This window comes from Amblyraja radiata, chromosome 6, assembly GCF_010909765.2.
Source record: "Amblyraja radiata isolate CabotCenter1 chromosome 6, sAmbRad1.1.pri, whole genome shotgun sequence".
NCBI classification, from domain to species: Eukaryota; Metazoa; Chordata; class Chondrichthyes; order Rajiformes; family Rajidae; genus Amblyraja; species Amblyraja radiata.
In genome coordinates, this window is record NC_045961.1 from 51,609,254 (window position 1) to 51,628,321 (window position 19,068).

A 19,068-nucleotide genomic window follows, 5' to 3' on the forward strand; every position below is an offset into this window, starting at 1 on the left:
TGCACCTATTGTCTATTATCTATTGACACCAGCGGCCCCAGGCCCACAGCCAGCGTGGAAAAGAAGCAGCAACTCCAGCCCAACCCCGCTCCCCGATGGGCCGTGGACAGCCAGCATCAACCCCCCCCCTCTCCCCCCCCGGTGCCGTTGAAAGCCGAGCACCAGTCATACACACAAAGCACTGCAGCAACTCGGCTTCTTCCCCGCGCCGGCTGCAAGCCCGACCCGACACCTCCGGCCAGGGCCAGCCTTAAGCCAATTGGACCTATTGCTTCCAATTGGGGCCCCGCGCCTAAGGGGGCCCCGCGCTAGAGTAATCTACTCTCAGCGCGGGTAGACCTAACCCGGGGGGAGAGAAGGGTGGAGAGAGAGTAGAGGGGTGGAGGGGGAAGAAAGGGGTAGACGGGGAGGGGGGTGTGAGGGGGAATGGAGGCGGGGGAGAGGGGGAGGCGGGTCGTTCCCACACGATCCCGGGGCAGCGCTCCCGCCCCTCCAGTCGCCGTGCTTCACGCACAGCCCCGGCTCCACCCCTCTCTCTCCCCAGGGAGACGCGATGAACAATACAGGGAGGGCAGGGCCGGGGGTTGGAGCAGCGTTTACAAACCTCGGCCTTAGCTCACACCAGTCCGCATGGACCCCGGCATCTGCTCCTACTGCCGACCCTCTCCCTCCCTTATCTCCGTCCCTTCCCTCCCTCCCTCCCTTCCCTTCTTCCCTCCCTCCCTCCCTTCCCTTCTTCCCTCCCTCCCTCCCTCCCTCCCTCTCTTTTCCCTCCCTCCCTTCTTTCTCTACTTCCTTCTCTCCTTCCTCCTTTCTCTCGCTCCCTCCCTCCCACACACACACGCACAGACCGCACACACACACACACAGTAGAAGCGCGCACACACACACACACACACGGTAGACAGGGCCGGCCTTAGGGGGTGCGGGGCCCAATTGGGAACAATTTTGGTGAACCCCAGATTCCCAGCCAAGGTGTGTCAGCCCAGTTATTTAGTATATATTATGAAATGGTACACTAGGTGCTATGGATTATACACTGTGTGAATCTCTCCTGCTCCCTCCCGTTTGCCTGTCAGTAGCTCCGCTGGCTTCCAACATTTAGTGTAGCTGCTAATTATGTGATTGGACACAATGTCCTTCGGGACAGCGGCTGATTGGACGGGAGAAGATCTATTTGTTGATTGGACGGGAATTTTAAGGCAAGCTGGTTGGTGATTGGATGCAACCCCCTTAGAGAAAGCGTTTGATTGGCCGCCAAATAAAATTGTCAAATCTGTAACAAAAATCGCTGGTCGGTGCGAACTCAGTGGACTATCTGGTTGTATCTCCAAACTAATCTGGTTGTATCAACCAGACTATCTGGTTGTATCTCCAAACTAAACAGTATAACATGCAGGTACATTCATTTAAAATTAAATTCAGTGATTATTTCACATGATTTCTCACTGTAAAGCTCAATATCTGACCAATTTCTGTTTAACACGTTTGGTCTGCCGTGAGCATTTTTCTCTACCAAAACAGTTCATATCTAGCAAACCGATCAACGAACCAGACAGCAGTTGGACGCAGTCATAGAACCATAGACAATAGGTTCGGGAGTACAGGCCATTCGGCCCTTCGAGCTTGCACAGCCATTCAATATGATCATGGCTGATCATCGAACTCAGTATCCTGTACCTGCCTTCTCTCCATACCCCCTGATCCCTTTAGCCACAAGGGCCACATCCAACTCCCTCTTAAATATAGCCACTGAACTGGCCTCAACTACATTCTGTGTAAAAAATGTTTTTCTCATCTCAGTCCTAAAAGATTTCCCCTTTATCCTTAAACTGTGACCCCTTGTCCTGGACTTCCCCAACATCGGGAACAATCTTCCTGCATCTAGTCTGTTCAACCCCTTAGGAATTCTGTAAGTTTCTATAAGATCCCCCCTCAATCTTCTAAATTCTAGCGAGTACAAGCCGAGTCTATCCAGTCTTTCTTCATATGAAAGTCCTGACATCCCAGGAATCAGTCTGGTGAACCTTCTCTGTACTCCCTCTATGGCAAGATTAGGAGCCCAAAACTGTACCAATACTTCAGTTGTGGTCTCACCAAGACCCTGTACAACTGCAGTAGAACCTCCCTGCTCCTATACTCAAATCCTTTTGCTATGAATGCTAACATACCATTCGCTTTCTTCACTGCCTGCTGCGCCTGCGTGCCTACTTTCAATGACTAGTGAACCATGACACCCAGGTCTCATTGCATCTCCCCTTTTCCTAATCGGCCACAATTCAGATAATAGTCTACTTTCCTGTTTTTGCCACCAAAGTGGATAACCTCACATTTATCCACATTATACTGCATCTGCCATGCATTTGCCCACTCACCCAGCCTATCCAAGTCACCTTGCAGCCTCCTAGTTTAGAGGGGTTTAAACGGTTCAGAGGGCTTCAGATGGGTTCAGGTGTGTTTAGAATTGTTTAGAGGGGAATAGGGGGGCTAGAGGGGGTTTAGAGGTGTTCAGAGGGTCCCAGAGGGGTTTAGAGACTTTATAAGCCCCCCGTGAGAAATTGTAATTCTCTGAAATTGAAGATAGACATAAAGCTGGAGTAACTCAGCAGGACAGGCAGCGCAGCGACTCTGGAGAGAAGACCCTTCTTCAGACTGAACTGAACTCGCGTCGGTGAGAGTACTTGTGATTGTCTGAAGAAGGGTCTCGACCAGAAACGCAACCCTCTCCCCAGAGCAGCTGCCCGTTCCGCTGAGCCACCTTCAACTTCAGAGCCAAACAAAAAACACAGAGTGCTGGAGGAACTCAGCGGGCCAGGCGGCTGCCTCGCCCGCTGGGTTTCTCCAGCATTTTTGTCTACTGCAAAATGTCAATGATTCCGGGAATGCTGAGGCGACACGGTGATAGAGAGGGAGTGGGAGCGCTAGAGAGAGACGAGATGGGGAGCGGGCGAGAGAGAGAGGGAGGGAGGGAGAGAGCAAAAGACAGACTCAACGTGGGTCGGTAGGTGAATGACTAACCTGCACACCAGGAAGAAGCCCCTTCTCGCGGTCCGGGGCCCTCACTCATGATGATGAGTTTAATGAAATTCTCAGCGTGTCATCGATCTACATTCCTCAGTAAATGTAATTGTGTTTTAAACAAAGTATTAATGACGCCGTGTGAATTTTATTCAAAGGAACACGGCGTCATTAATACTTGTTCAAAACACAATAACATTTACTGAGGAATGCGGATGGGATGCAGATTGATAACATTGCATAACAAGGTGTTAACTACTTCATGTTAAGAAGTGCTAACAGTACTAAATTTAAATTTCTTTATTTATATAGCACATTTTTAGTCAACTTGCATTGACCCCAAAGTGCTTCACATAATTACACCCACACACACAGGCAAAGATGGATGAAGTGTCTTGCCCAAAGACACAACGACAGTATGCACTCCAAGCGGGATTCGAACCAGCTACCTTCCGGTTGCCAGCCGAACACTTAGCCCATTGTGCCATCTGTCGTCCCATACTAGTTAACAAATCGTTTGTGTCTGATGGCCGTGCAGCGGTTGTTATACATGTTCGTTTAAAAAAAAATCCGGATGGCTAATTAAAAAAAATCTTTATTTAACAAAGAGAATTCGTATTTCCGTACGGGTCATTAGTGCGGGGCCCCGCTTAGGCGCGGGGCCCAATTGGGAGCAATCAGTCAAATCGGCTTAAGGCCGGCCCTGACGGTAGAAGCCCAAAGGGTAGGATGGGGCTGAAATTTTATGCCTGGGCTGGTTTTTCGCCGATAGTTATTGGTTTTCCAAGATCTAGTTAATTAAATTATTATTTTTTCCATTGCGCAGTCACTAAAACAAGTGGTATTGTAACATGTACTTTTCAGAGGCGATCTACACATTTTGTTTGTTACTTGTAGGCTTACATGCAAGCAATTTTATATTAAAATGTAGCTTAGATCTGTTTGGTCCATTAACTCGCAGGCACTTTTTAAGCACACATTTTGATTACTTTTCATTCTACCATAGAGTTATAAAGTCTATAATAGACTTTATATCTATAATAGACTTTATTTATATTTCTATGATTCTACAGACCTTGGCTGGGAACCTGGGGCTCATCAAAATTGTTCTCAATTGGGCCCCGCACCTCCTAAGGCTGACCCTGCCACCGGCCGCCCCCGGACAGGGACGAGACACCCGGGAGGGGATGGGGATGGCCCAGCAGCAACTCAACAGACCCGGGCCCCGACACCGACCACGGACGAGCACGATCTCGCTCACTCACCAAAGCATAATAAAGCAATAAAAATGACAAAATAATCTTGGCTATTAACAAAGGAATAATAAATACAACTATTTAATTAGTTTGAAAGCAGTATTTTCTTGCCTAGAAGTATCAAAGCTGTAAAAAACAGAAGAAATGAAGGTCCACTGCTTCACTGCTCCACTGCTTTCCAGGGCTGTTTAGGCATAGTGAACTTTAACCTGGGCATGCGCAGTCGGAATACCGAGTTTGTTTATTACTTGCTGCTCTTACCTACTTGCTTTTAGCGAATCACGCATTAGGACCTCGATCCCTCTACATCTTGGAATCTTTCAATCTTTTACCAGTTTGATTGTTTTTTTTCCTGTCTATTTTTCCAAAATAGACAATTTCTCATTGTCCTCTATTTGATCTTAAACATGCTACTTTTTGCCTCTTGGTTTAGACATCGGATGGAGCTGAGTTTTTATGTGATCTTGACTGCAGTGTTTTATAACCAAAGCATAAATGTTAGTTTCAGTGATACTCTTGGTCCTCAATGGTACGTTCCAGTTCAGAAGAGACACGAATAAAAATTAATATTTGATCTAATGTATGAAATAGTTGTTATAATATTAGAACTCATTATGTTGCTATCCTGATAGTGCCATCTGTGTTATTGAACCTAAAGTAGATCGAAAATACTGGAGTAACTCAGCGGCTCAAGCAGCATCTCTGAAGAAAACAAATAGGTGACGTTTCTGTTGAGAGTTGGGGAAGGGGACACTAGACGTTTGGGAAGGTACTGAACAAAACAGAGTGCATCGATGACTCAGGAAAGGTGCCCACAATGGTCCATTGTTGGCTGGGGACGAGATGATAAAGAAGGAATATAAACGATTAAATTAGGGTGAGGGGACGGTGAGAGAGAATGTAGGGTTACTTGAAGTTAGATAAATCAATATTCATGCTGTCGGGTTATAAGCTGCCCAAGCGAAACGAGGTGCTGTTCCTCCAATTTGTGTGTGGCCTCTGACATAGGAGGAGTCGAAGGATAGAAAGGTCAGTAAAGGAGTGGGAAGGGGAGTTAAAATATTTGGCAACTGGGAGATCGCATTGGCCAAGGTGGACTAAGCGTAGGTGTTCTGTGAAACAGCCTGCGCTTGATTTCTGCTTTCTCCAGAGATAAGGCCTGACTCGGTGAGATACTCCAGCATTTTGTGTCTATCTTTGATGTAAATGAGCATCTGCAGTTCACAACAAAGATAGACACAAGCATCTCACACCCTCATTAAACCTAAATGTCATCAGGAGATATAGCTGATACTATAGATAGATGAATACTATAGATAAAGTGCTGGAGTAACTCACCGGTTTCGGGCAACATCTCTGGAGAAAGAGGATGGGTGACGTTTCGGGTCACTTCTTAAGACTGAAAGTAGAGGGGAAGGGAATGTCATCCATCCTTTTACTCCAGAGATACTGCCTGACCCACTGAGTTACTCCAACACTTTGTATCGATGTTTGGTGTATACACCAGCATCTACAGTTCCTTTCTACACAGGAGATGCTATGGTGCCTTTGGTGTTAGTGATCAAAGATATATTATGCCCATGAAGCTTTTCATGGTAACTTGCATTATGCTGGAGCATAGTTGGGACAGAGCCTATACTGTAATAGGAAAATCATAATAAATATAATGGATTATGAAGTTAAAAAGTCCCTTGACTTTTATAATCTGATATTTTATGCAAATCATTTTTAATGATTTGTTAATTAAACTATATTTCTGAAACAGACAAGGTACTTTTCACTTATGCTAGTGATTGCTATTCTGAATGAGGTTTAATATGAAGTGTTCTGCAGTTTCTTTACAGGATATTAACATGAGGAAAGCTTTCAAGAGCTCGACAATGCAAGACCAACAAGTTGTTTCGAAGGGTTCAACTCCAAACCCAGTGTTGGAAATGTATAATAAGAGTGACAAGCCACCTCCACTGAACATTCTGTCACAGTACAGGTATAGATATCATATGTACACTGGCACTACCTGTTTTTTGGGCTTGAGATATCTTTAGTGCAATGGCAGTTCTCTTTGTGCAAAGCTGCTCGGTTGATTTCAATTCTCAGTTACCTTTATAGGATAGGCAAAAATAAGCTTTGTGGCTTCAGCCTATTCCTTTTTCGGTCATTGATTATGTGAACGTTGTGTGAGTGGATACAGCGTTGGTTCATATTCACACAGATTGTAAAGTTTTGTTCTTTTTAATGTGTGACCGAAATAAACTATTCATTTATTCATTCATTCAAAGTTTTGACGCATCCTAAATCCTTGTTATCTTTTTATTATATTCAACTTGTTTAGAGCGTTTGTTACTGTATTAAAATTGGAGGTATAGAGACAAAGCATGCAATTCAGCTTAATGTATTTCATATACTAATTGATGGATGTGCTGCTGTCCTTGAATGGCACCAGTCAACCGCTGCACGGCTGAAATTGTTTGCAAGTGAGATAATACAGTGGAGAGCGCCTTCCATCTTACTACACAGCATAACCATTCATGCCCTTATTGACGAGGTGGAGTAGAAGAGGCAAATGCTCTGTGCCAAGGTGCCTGGTCTGAGATGAAAAAGATAAAGCACGAGATGACAGCAGAGAGGACCGAGTCTCCCTGCACCTGGGAGTAGTGTACAGAGAATTGTCATGAGTTGACCACCACAAATGTTGAACACACATCATTAGCGATATGTGTGTGATGTGGAAAGGCAAACATCACAGGTGGGCCCCGGTTAAGTCTGAGAATTGGGGAAGTTGCTGTGCAGGTTCCCCAGAGGGCAAGGCCACAAATCATCTTTTTTTCCCCTACAGACTTCGATGAGGATTACAAAAGGGAACCTTAACTGGGGACTTTGATCTGAACACACATGGAAATGTAAGGGCGTCAAAGGTTACGGAGAAAAGGCAGGACAATGGGATTGAGAGGGAAAAATAGATCTGCCATGATCCAATGGTGCAGCAGACTGGATGGGTCAAATGGCTTAATTCTGCTTCTACGTCATATGAACTTGTGAAATGACTGCCACATTGACTGGCCTGTGTAATGCCTTCTGAAAGGTGTTAAGAAGTTTGTAAGATTCCATCTCCAACCTCTTGCTGAATTTTCTATTGAGACAAAAGGTAGATGATCAGCTCCAGATCCAACTGTGTAAGTTGATGTTTTGAGTTGCCATATGCAACTTAAAGAATCATAATGCAGAGAACAGTGCACCAAGAACTGCAGTTAAATTAATCGGAAGTCGGAATTTTCTTAGTATGGACACAATAGCCTAATGACCTTCTTCTGTGCATAATTTGCATAATTTTTTTTTAAAATTAGGATTCCTTTTTTGATCTGGAAATGATGGTGATTTTAATCCTCGGAGGTGTTTGCATTAATGTGACTCATTGACTACAGGTACTGAATTGAGGTCAGGCACCGGACAACTGAAATCTTTGCACCTTCGTTAATTCGTTGTCTGCACCACTTATAGCTTTGTTTGTACCACTGGGAGGATACAACTGTTTTCATGGAGTAGCTGAAATTATATCTGGAACACCAGTTTTGCTATTAAACTAGTTGATCACCTTTGATGTGAATCTGGAGGCAGCAATAACAGTTCCACAATCTGAGCCACAGCAGATACCTGGCTTGATGAACAGCCAGACCGAAAAGACTGCCCAGAAGCTTTGCTAAGCTTGAGAGTACCATTTTCTCTCATGGTATCTGAATCTTCGCATCTTTAATTCTCTGCAAAAAGGTCAAATTTTGGTCAAATTTTGGTCGATTCTGAGCACATATCTATATTACTAAAAGTCTGATCTTGACCGCTTTTGGCCCACTGTGCTGCGATTTCCGAGAGAACGCCGCCTCTTACGGCCGTCATTTTTGGCCACCTCGCTCAGAGCCCCCCTCCGCCTTCCATGACCGGAGGATTTTTCCCATTGATGAAAACTCAGAGAGATATTAATGGGTTTTTTAAAATTGCCATTCGCTCTACTGCCCCTGCTGGAGGGAGGGGGAGGGACTATAAAACCAGGAAGTGGTGTGCCTCACTCAGTCTCTGTAAGATGGAGGAAGCCAGAGGGTCATGTCTCTCTGAGCTCTGAATAACACTGAACAGTCTGAATAATACTGAACAAAAATGACAGTCTACTCAACTGTGAGTGCGCTTAATGTGGTTTGAAAATTAAAATATTGTTGGTTTGAAGTAAAAAGGCACTGCTTGCAAATGGTTGTTTGGGGGGGGGGGGGTTGGGTTGAAGTGAAAAGGCATTGCCTGCAAATGGTTGTTGGGGGGGTTTGGGTTGAAGTGAAAAGGCACTGCCTGCAAATGGTTGTTTGGGGGGTTTGGGTTGAAGTGAAAAGGCACTCCTGTAAATGGTTGTTTGTCTAAACTTGACAACTTCCTGTTTGCACTATATTGATTTTAGATAAAACGCTACCACTAACGGCTGTGATTTTTGGCCATCTTACTCAGTTCTCCTCCGCTCATCAGATGCAGAGGATTCATCCCATCAATGAAAAACAAACGTGTTATTAGTGTTTAAGAATAGTTGAGAATCTCTCTCCTGTCAATCACGCCATGAAGGCCACACCTTTTCCGGTGGGAGGGGGAGGGATTATAAAACCCAGAAGTGTGGGTGTGGCTCAGTCTCTGCATGATGGGGGAGGGAGAGGTCACGACTCTGTCTGAGCTGTGAATCAACTGAACACACTGAATGTCTACTGAACTGTGAGTGTGGTGTTTTGTGTGGTTTTATGGTAGTTTTTATGATGGTTTCACCCTGCTTGAAATAGTATGAATGCATTTGAATGTGGTGGCCTTGCACGAAATGGTATGAAACTGCATTTGAATGTGGTGTCGTTGCACCCTGCATGAAATGGTATGAAACTGCATTTGAATTTGGTGGCCTTGCACCCTCCTTGAAATGGTATGAAACTGCATTTGAATGTGGTGTCGTTGCACCCTGCATGAAATGGTATGAAACTGCATTTGAATTTGGTGGCCTTGCACCCTCCTTGAAATGGTATGAAACTGCACTTGAATTTTGTGGCCTTGCACCCTGCTTGAAGAGGTAAGAAACTGCACGTGAATTTGGTGCCTTGCACCCTGCTTGAAATGGTAGGAAAATGGATTTGAATTTGGTGGCCTAGCACTCTGCTTAAAATGGAATTTCAAGGAATAGCCGTGGGTCAACTGCCAGCCCACCAGCTGTGAGTGAGCTGCCAGCACATCAGGCTTGAGGGACTGAGCTGCCACACCAAGAATCCATTTGGCCCACAATGTCCATACTAGCCCTCTGAAGACCAGTAGTCCCTGCAGCCAACAACACCCATGCCAGCGCTCCAGAAAGCTCCCCCCCCCCCCCCCCCCCCCCCCCCCCCACTGGCCACCCCACCAATATTGGAATTGGTGGAGAGGTGCAATATTGCGTCGGGGGACCAGCCCTCCCATGTGAACATGGGACCCAACGGGTCCCACTTAGTCTAGTTAGCTCTAAAGGGCCATAGGTAGGCCCATTTTTAATGCTGTGGTATTTCATTATGATTTAATAACTTTCAAATTTAGCCATCCATGTCACAGGTTGTTACCCTTATTTACGGAAACACCCATGTACAAAATTGTAAATAAGTTGGCTTTAGATAGTGTGAGTCATCAGATGACCTTTGAGAACGACAGCTGACAATATTAAACATGGCAACCATAGAAACAGCTTTTCATCAGATCACCTGCAACTAGAGTGAAAGTGCTGTGCAAAAGTTTATCACTGGTTATAAAGTTAGTATAGTCTGCTATCAAAGTAAGACTTGCAAGCATAGTTGGAAAGCCAGCACTTAAGGTGTGCTTAGGGGTAAATAGTTAATATCAATGTCCAGTTGATAAGTTTCATTTCATTTTAATGTGGATGTGTTTATGTCAATTAAAGTCATAATTTAATTACAGCCTAACCACGTGCAATGTGCAAATGGAGGGTTTAAAAAAATAGAACTCGTGCAATGTATATGTCGTCTTTATGTTTTTATTTGATGTATATATGCAAATTCATTCACTGATGAAGAGAAGAACTAAGCTCACTTTCTACAATGGAAGAAAGGTGTAGAGAAGTAAATTGAGCACAGATAAAGTGTATTTTCTGGCAGATAAGGAAGGCAACCGGTTAGTAAGATCAAGAGCACAATGTAGATTTTTGAAGCAATTTGATGAATACTTGCCAATGTTATGTTTAAGGTGCAGCATTCACGATAAAAGGAGGCTATCCACAGATCTCTTGCCTGTCACCGCCTATGGTCCCAATACATGGTCCCATTCCTTCTCTCCAGAGATGCTGCTGGCTGTCCTGCTGAGTTACTCCAGCATTTTGTGTCCCAATACATGGCTTGTGGTTGGTTTGGACAGTAACTTTCACTGATGCTGTCATCGGACCTGCAGTGTCAATTATACAACTGTATTTCAACTCCCCTACATTTTCCAGTACTTGGAAAAGCATCATCAAATATGTCTGAAGGAGTGCAGTGATACAATGATCTCCATTCCTCCCACTGGTGATGGTGGATGCATGACCATCTGTTTCTGTGGCACTTTTTGTTGAAGTGTTTAATACAGTAACTTTGATTTGCAGTGGCAAGGATTGGCAGAAATTCTCATACATGGAACAGTACAGTACAGGAATAGGCCCTGCAGCCCACAATGTCTGTACCAAGCATATCATGCTTCTCTGATAAGAAATCCCTTATTACTGAATACTGCACCTTTGTAACGAGACAAATAGCATGAGAATGCAGATAGAGTCTGATTACGTTGAGAACGACAGACAAATTATTTCTGTTCCAATGAGTTCTGAGAGAATGTAGATAGTGGTCCTAATCCAGAAATAGAAATTTAAATCATGGCACTTGCTCTAAAGAATCACTATTGTAGCTGGCTAATGATTTCTGAGTATGCTCATAAATTATCAGGAACATAACTGCTGGTGATAAAACTAGTTTTGCTTTCTGCCATGTTGAATCATCAGAACTTATTAAGGCAGAGAATCCTATTCAAAGTAATGAAGTGTTGCCTTAGCCCATGTCCCACTTACGTGTCCTTGGCACGCTAATTACGCGACCTCGTGGTCATGTTGAGGTGCGACGGTCCCACGAATGCTGCACGCGACTTCATGCGTCCGCACAGCCTTCTGGAGCGCGTGACGTCATTTGAAGATGGACACAAAATACTGGAGTGACTCAGCGGGACCGGCAGCATCTCTGAAGAGAAGAAATGGGTGACGTTTCCAGTCGAGACCTCTTCAGTCTGAAAGAAGGGTCTTGACCCGAAACGTCATCCATTCCTTCTCTCCAGAGATGCTTCCGGTCCCGCTGAGTTACTCGAGCATTTTGTGTCTATCTTCAATTTTCTTGGCCCCGCTCTGGGAGTAGAAGTAGGGGCGGATCGGGACTGCAACGGCCGTGAGCCACAGGCCGAGCTCGGCGATCGTTTGCCTGCTTCTGCTGCTGTTGGAGGTGAGATGTTGCATCGCGCCAGGGTCTTGGGCCTGTCCCACTTTGGCCGTCAGTTAAGCGACAGGCCGGTGGTGTGCAAAGATTTTGTTCACTATAAAATTTCGGAGCGCCGCACAATACCGTGCACAACTCCATACCCCTCCGCCCTTCTCAGTGGGATCGGCCTCGCGTGGCCACACGATGCCCGTGTGCCTCAACACGACGATGAGGTCGCGTAATTTGCGTGCCAAGGACACGCAAGTGGCACAGGGCCTAACAGTAGGCTGTTTGCCTACTGGACCATTGTGACGTAATTAGTGCTTCAATGGAATTTTAATCGGCAGTGGTGGGCTATCATATACGGCCATTAATGAAGAACTTTGGGTCGGAATTCACTCCTGTATTCTGTTATTTAGGAAGGGCTGAAATTATTTTTGTTTAATTGCAGAGATGACAAAAAAGATGGACTTAAATTTTACACGGATCCATCTTATTTCTTTGAGTTGTGGAAAGAGAAGATGCTACAGGATACTGAAGATAAGAGGAAAGAGAAAAGAAGACAGAAGGTACATAATATGATAGTGGTGGATTTTAAAACAGCAATATGCCCTGAAACTATTAATAATTAATTTAAGTCTTGATACCACACTCTTTCTTCCTATGATGAGGCATCACCTATAATTTGATTAAAGTCCTTAAAAATAAAAGAACGTGGAATTAACTTTCTACAATCTTAAAATTGGACATTTAACCCAGAATTATAATAAGTCTACCTTCAACAGTTTGCAAACTCAAATCTGCAACTTTATCTATTAAAATTCTACCATTTAGCAATGGTTGTATTGCTTTGCACCTTGAGATACATGCTTTTCAAAGAAGGAGACCTTAAAGAAACGTTTTTCATTGCACATCTAAGATAATGACTTAATGTTTTAGCTTTTAATCAAACAGTTGCAGTAATATTGTCCTAGACATGTTTAGTACGTGTCGTATGGCATGCGCCTTTGCTGTTTCACTGGGTAATTTTCAAGATCGATGAACTTGTGGAATAGTCGGAAATTATCACATTTTAGTTTAATTTATTATCACATGTACTGAGATACAGTGAAAAGCTTTTTGTTGCTTGCTATCCAGTCAGCGGAAAGAATATACATGATTACAATCACGCCATCCACAGTGTACAGATACAGGATAAAGAGGGAATGGTTAGTGCAAGATAAAGTCTGATTAAAGATGGCCCAAGAGTCTCCAATGAGGTCAATCGTAGCTCAGGACTGCTCTCTGATTGTTGGTAGGATAGTTCAGTTGCCCGATAACAGCTGGGAAGAAACTTTTCCTGAACCTGGAGGTATGGGTCTTCACACATCTGTACCTCTTGCCCGGTGGGAAAGGGGAGAAGAGGGAGTGTCCGAGGGAGACTGGTCCTTGATTATGCTGGTGGCCTTGCTGAGGTAGCGTGAAGTATAGATGGAGGCAATGAAAGGGACATTGGTTTAAGGTGCTCCTAGAAACTAGTTACCAAATATAATTGACAACGCTTGGAAATGGCGGCTGCTTGGCTTTAGCACAGAGTTTGGTTGCAAGGTAAGCATTTGAGGGTTGAAGGTGTTTTTATTAAAAATAAACCATAAGCACATGTTTTGCATTGTTGTGGTCACTTCCTGCTGCTGATTCTACATCTGCAGGAAGAGAAAATGGTGGGGAAGTTGGTTTTCACTGTTTTTGAATTGAATATTTGCATCTCGGGCACCTTCATTTCCAGGCCTGATACTACCTTCTGTAAATGTAGTTAAATAAATGGTTTTGATGACTAGCACTAATCTGCAGCTCTCAGATGTATCTGAAACCCAAGATTCTGAGTACTCCTACAGCATTTAAAAATAAATAGTTAAAGAAAAAATTCTGTGATTAAGGAACATTTTATTATAAATCTTCACTGAATTAATTTGGACTAATAATGGCTATTTGAACTTACTGCCTTGAAATTCATTTTATTGGAATGAATTTGAAGCAATTTATAGAAAAATGTTCATCTTGAATAAGAGAAGAAAGGAATAAATTGCATACTTACAGATCAATTTAACTAATTAGTGGACAAATTATTCGAATCAATTCTGAGGGATGTTATGAATGTTCATTCAGTAACACAAATTCATCAACGAATGCCAACATGATTTTGTTAAGGGAAGGTTATGTATGACTAAATTGATAATGTTTTGAGGAAGTAACAAGAAAGGTTCACAAGGACTGCTGATGTTGAATTCTCAACAAAAAAACAAACTGTCGGAGGAGCTCCGAGTGAGGCAGCATCTGTGGATGGAAATGGACACATTTGTTGGAATCCCACATCAAGCTTCATGAGGACAGTGTCTTTGGAATGGTCTAAATGGAATTCAGCAAGACATTTTCTGAAGTTGTACTTTGGCAAGCTGGTGAAAACAATAATATAGGCAGAGAGATTTAGGGAGAGTGGCAAATTGAATCCAAAATGGCCCAATGGCAGGAAATAGGTAATGACATGGGTGTAGACACAAGGAACTGCAGATGCTGCTTTATAAAAAAAGACGCAAAATGTTGCAGTCGGTCAGTGGGTCGGGCAGCATCACTGGAAAACATGGATAGACAATTTCTTGGGTCGGGAGCCTTCTCCAGACTGATTGTAGTGGAGGGTGGGGGGGGAGAAAGCTGGAAGTGGGGGGGGGGGGGGGGGGTTGTGTTGGCTGTTTGGTAAGGGTCTGTGTTGGCGATGGCCAGGGAGATGGTGTGGGTCGAGGCTGGTGTTGGCAGTTTGGCCTGGCTGTGAAAGTCGGTAGGTCTGTCTGTTATAACAAATCCGTTATATAGACGGTTTACTGTATGAGGAAAGATTGGATAGGCAGGAGCTGTGCGGAAAAGCAATTAATAGAGAAAAAATGATGGGCCTGGATTCAGTGAATAGAATGCAAGGGTTCACTAATCAGGAGGTCATAGATTTAAAGTAATGGGTGGAAGATGATGAAAGATTTTCAACTCTAGAGGATGATATTGGTCTGGACCTCAATGTCTAAAAGTGGTAATGGCAGAACCTCTCACTGTATTTAATAATTGCCTGCAGGCGTACTTGAAGAGCTATGATGGGCCAGGCCAAGGGTCTGATATTAACTTACTAAAGTATTAACTTAAAGTAAATAATTTAGTCATACAATACAATGGCAGCCAGAGTTATGCTGTAGAACTGTATTAAAGATTTAAAAATCTTTCATAAAGATTTGATAAACTGTTGAAGAACAGTGCATTAATGTCACCTGCAACAATAGCTTGGTTCATGTAGTGAAAAAATAGAACTGAAACACACTGCATCACTAATCTTTCTGAAATAAATTCTATGACATTTCTGACTGAGCTTTCTGTTTACTGCATTTTTTATGTTATTTTTTTCAGCCTTCAATTAATATTGCTTTAGTTGTGACCTTAACTAATCTAGTCCACTTTAGCTAATCTAGTCCAATTGTCTAATGATTTAACTGTTTCATGGAAATGAAAGTTACTAATTGTTCAGCAAATTCTCATTAAATTTAAATTTGAATTAAAAAAATTTTTTTTAATCTATTTTACAATCCAAAACCAAAATTTCACATGATGTGTAAGTTTCCTTCTTTGAAGCGTCACGCTTTCTTTCTATTATGTTAACAAATGTTACCCACTCTATGTCTCGTCTTTGCTATCTCTTGGCATGATTTCTTCATATCTTAGGAGCAGAAGCGTGTAGATGGCACAACTCGTGAGGTGAAAAAAGTTAGGAAGGCCAAGAACAGGCGACAGGAGTGGAATATGATGGCGTATGACAAAGAACTTAGACCTGACAACAGGTTATCTCAGAATTTATGCCACGGAGTACCTTCAGAGGCATCAGTTTCCCCAAGCAATAGGTCTGTGTATATATAAACTCCCTGGTGTGTAAGAATTCTTTGTTATTTTTCCTATGTGATAAGCAATAGTTTTATAACGAGCAAGAGCAGTACAATGGTGATCGGCGTAGACTTGGTGGGCTGAAGGACCTGTTTCCACTCTGTATCTCAATGTATCTACAGTATGTATGTACAAGATGAGGTCGCAGTAATGAAGCAAATTCAATCAATGTGAGTATATCAAGAAGATATAAGGAACTGCAGAATCAATTCAATTCAATTCAATTCAACTTTAATGTCATTGCACAAATACTAAGTATGGGTACAACGAAATGCAGTTTTGCGTCAGTCCGTAGTAGTAGTGCATATAGAAATTTAAAAAAAAAGAAGATACAGAATAATCAAAAATACAGAATAATTAAACAATGGGGACGGAGGGTCCGGAGAAATCTATCGGCGGGACTCCGAGTTCAGCAATGTGATGGTATAATTGTAGAAGCTGTTCCTCATCCTGCTGGTACGAGACCTGAGGCTCCTGTACCGTCTCCCTGATGGGAGGAGGGCAAACAGTCCATGGTTGAGGTGGGAGGGGTCTTTAATGATCTTCCCAGCCCGTCTCAGACACCGTTTTCGGTGGAGGGCATCCATGGCAGGGAGCGGGGCACCGATGATGTGCTGCGCGGTTTTCACCACCCGTTGTAGTGCCTTCCTGTCCGCAACAGTGCAGCTGCTGTACCATACCGTGAAGCAGGTGGTCAGGATGCTCTCGATGGTACAGCGGTAGAAGTTGGTCAGTATCTGGGGGGACAGGTGGGCTAATTTACAAAAAAGACATACAGCGCTAAAGCCTCAATTGCAGTTAAAATTGATAGAAGAGTAAGCATCTCCTGCCCTGATACTTGTTGCACGAGGCAGTTCCAGATTAGAACTTCATTTAGTCCGCACCAGCAACCTGAAGCTTCGAAACAGATACAATGGTTGGGGAGTACAGGAAAGGGCGAGCTAGTAACGTGCTGAGGAGGAAGGTGGGAAGGATTCATGGCATTGGGGAGGATGAGGGATGTGTGAGTTGAGAAGTTGCTGCTGATGCTGGCGTTAATCATGCCAGTGAGCATTTTCCTATGAATCCAGCAACATTAACCTTGCTGAGGCCAGTAACTAAAACTTGATTAAAAAAAAAAAAAAAAAGAGTTATTTAGTATGACCCAGTTAGATTTAACTAATCCCCCAGAACAAGCCCCGCTCATTCTTAACTAGGACTTTGCCATTCATGTCCTAAGACTGTTATTGAGTGCAGCTTAACTCCTGGGAGGTAAAGATGTGCAGATAATTAAACGTAATTAGGAATGCCATTGTGTGACTTGGTGCAGTTCATGCCCAGAATAGTACAAAGATTATAAAATGAAATTTAAAGGCAGAGCATTGAGTTTTCCTTCCTGTGTCTTTTAATGTGAATGTTCTTGTTATTTCCCTCACTTTCCTTTCTGACTGACTCTTGTCAGGAAATCTTGTCAGGAATCATTACTTCAAATTCTGTGAACCGAAGTTTGAGCTGCCCGTCCATCAGTCGAATGAGCAGTTGCACATAAATCGCCGTTCAAAACCCAACTGAGAATAAAAATTGTCTTTCTAAGCCGTTTAGTTTAATTGTTCTCTAAATAAGAAAGCTGTGTTATTTAGGGAGGCCCTACGTACATTTTTCTTAACTAATTGGGAATTTTGAATTTGGATTGCTACTGGTGAAAAGACAATTTAAAGTTTTTTTTAAAATAGATTAATGCCACAAATGTATTATTTAATAATGATACAGATATTTCTGTTATTTTCATTTAAATGTGCAAAAGATTCCGGTGAAACAGTGATTTAATGATTGCATGCAAGAATAGTTGCTTGTTATTTTTACATACATGTTTGTTTTATATCTTGGCATGTAAAAGTGAAGCTCATACAGCTTAAATGTAACTCAAATGAGAAACCTGTTCTTTCACTATATTCTTTCTTTCAGGAAGTACTGGAAATGCAGCCTACAAAATTAAGCACTGATAGTTACACAAAAACTTAACTGTAATATGAAATTATGGTGCTGGACTGGCATATTTTCAGGGCTATTGGATGTTGCTCCTATTAATAACATATATAACAATTACAGCACGGAAACAGGCCATCTCGGCCCTACAAGTCCGTGCCGAACAATTATTTTCCCTTAGTCCCACCTGCCTGCACTCATACCATAACCCTCCATTCCCTTCTCATCCATATGCCTATCCAATTTATTTTTAAATTATACCAGCGAACCTGCCTCCACCACTTCCACTGGAAGCTCATTCCACACCGCTACCACTCTCTGAGTAAAGAAGCTCCCCTCATGTTACCCCTAAACTTCTGTCCCTTAATTCTGAAGTCATGTCCTCTTGTTTGAATCTTCCCTATTCTCAAAGGGAAAAGCTTGTCCCAAACACTTTTAAATCACACTTTTTCCAGGCATTGTATGCTTTTATAATAACCTTTTTAGTGAAACGGATGTGTTTCTACGGAGTGTGAGAGTGAGGAACATGAGTTTCAGAGCAGTGTGGGAATGTAGCCGTGGCAAGCTTTAAGGAGCATTGGAACAGTTCCTAGCGTGTTTCTAAGGAGCATAGGAGTGAGGCTCCAAAAATAGGGCATCTTTGTGGTATGGGCAAGTTGGGCCGAAGGGCCTGTTTCATTCTGTATGTCTCTACTCGTATGAATAAAGATTTAGTAAAACACAAATGACAGGGTGGAAATAGAAGCAAAAGACTATTTCTCACACTGACCTGTCCATCCTTGGTCTTCTTCTCTGCCAGGGCGAGGCCCAACACGAACTAGAGGAACAACACATCGTGTTCTGCCTGGGTAGTCCAGAACCCAATGATATGAACACTGAATTTTACACCCCACCCTTGTCTGATCCTCCCATTTATTGCATCCTTTCCCATACCCTCTCCTGTTTCCGTCCACCTACCTCAGACATTTCAGCTGCAGATTCTTCCCACCCCTTCCCCCATCTGGTCCTAGCTCCATTTGCAATTACATCTCCGCTTATCACCGTTTTACTTATCAGATTCCAGCACTGGCAGCATTTGTGTTCCTGCTTATTGTCTTCCACTACCCGTCTCTACTTTCACCCTTCCCTACTTCCCCTCTCCCACTTCCCACACCCGGATCCATCTGCCTTCATTTTGTTCCTGTTTATGTCCCATTTTGTCACTTCTGTCTGCCTCCATCCATAATCTACCTACCGCTGCCTTCCAAGTCCATCACTCCCCTCCCCTCAAAACTCACAGTACTGGAGGAACTCAACGAGTCGGGCAGCATCTATGGAGGGAATGAACAGATGCTGCCTGTTTCTCCAGTGCTTCATGTTTTTTTTCAAGGTTACGCCTCTCCCTCCCCTACCAG

General features: G+C 43.3%; 1 protein-coding gene across 3 annotated transcripts in view; it reads left to right on the plus strand.

The window, feature by feature from the left end:
• Nucleotides 1-19,068, plus strand: part of wasf3 (WASP family member 3) — a 59,091-nt gene that overhangs the window by 27,178 nt on the left and 12,845 nt on the right. For 2 of the 3 annotated variants that reach the window (XM_033022812.1, XM_033022813.1), the window contains exons 4-6: nucleotides 6,108-6,261; nucleotides 12,210-12,327; nucleotides 15,494-15,669. In XM_033022812.1, coding sequence (XP_032878703.1) covers nucleotides 6,108-6,261; nucleotides 12,210-12,327; nucleotides 15,494-15,669 — 448 coding nt within the window. The remainder of the gene's footprint in view (nucleotides 1-6,107; nucleotides 6,262-12,209; nucleotides 12,328-15,493; nucleotides 15,670-19,068) is intronic. The other variant, XM_033022814.1, reaches the window with a different exon arrangement.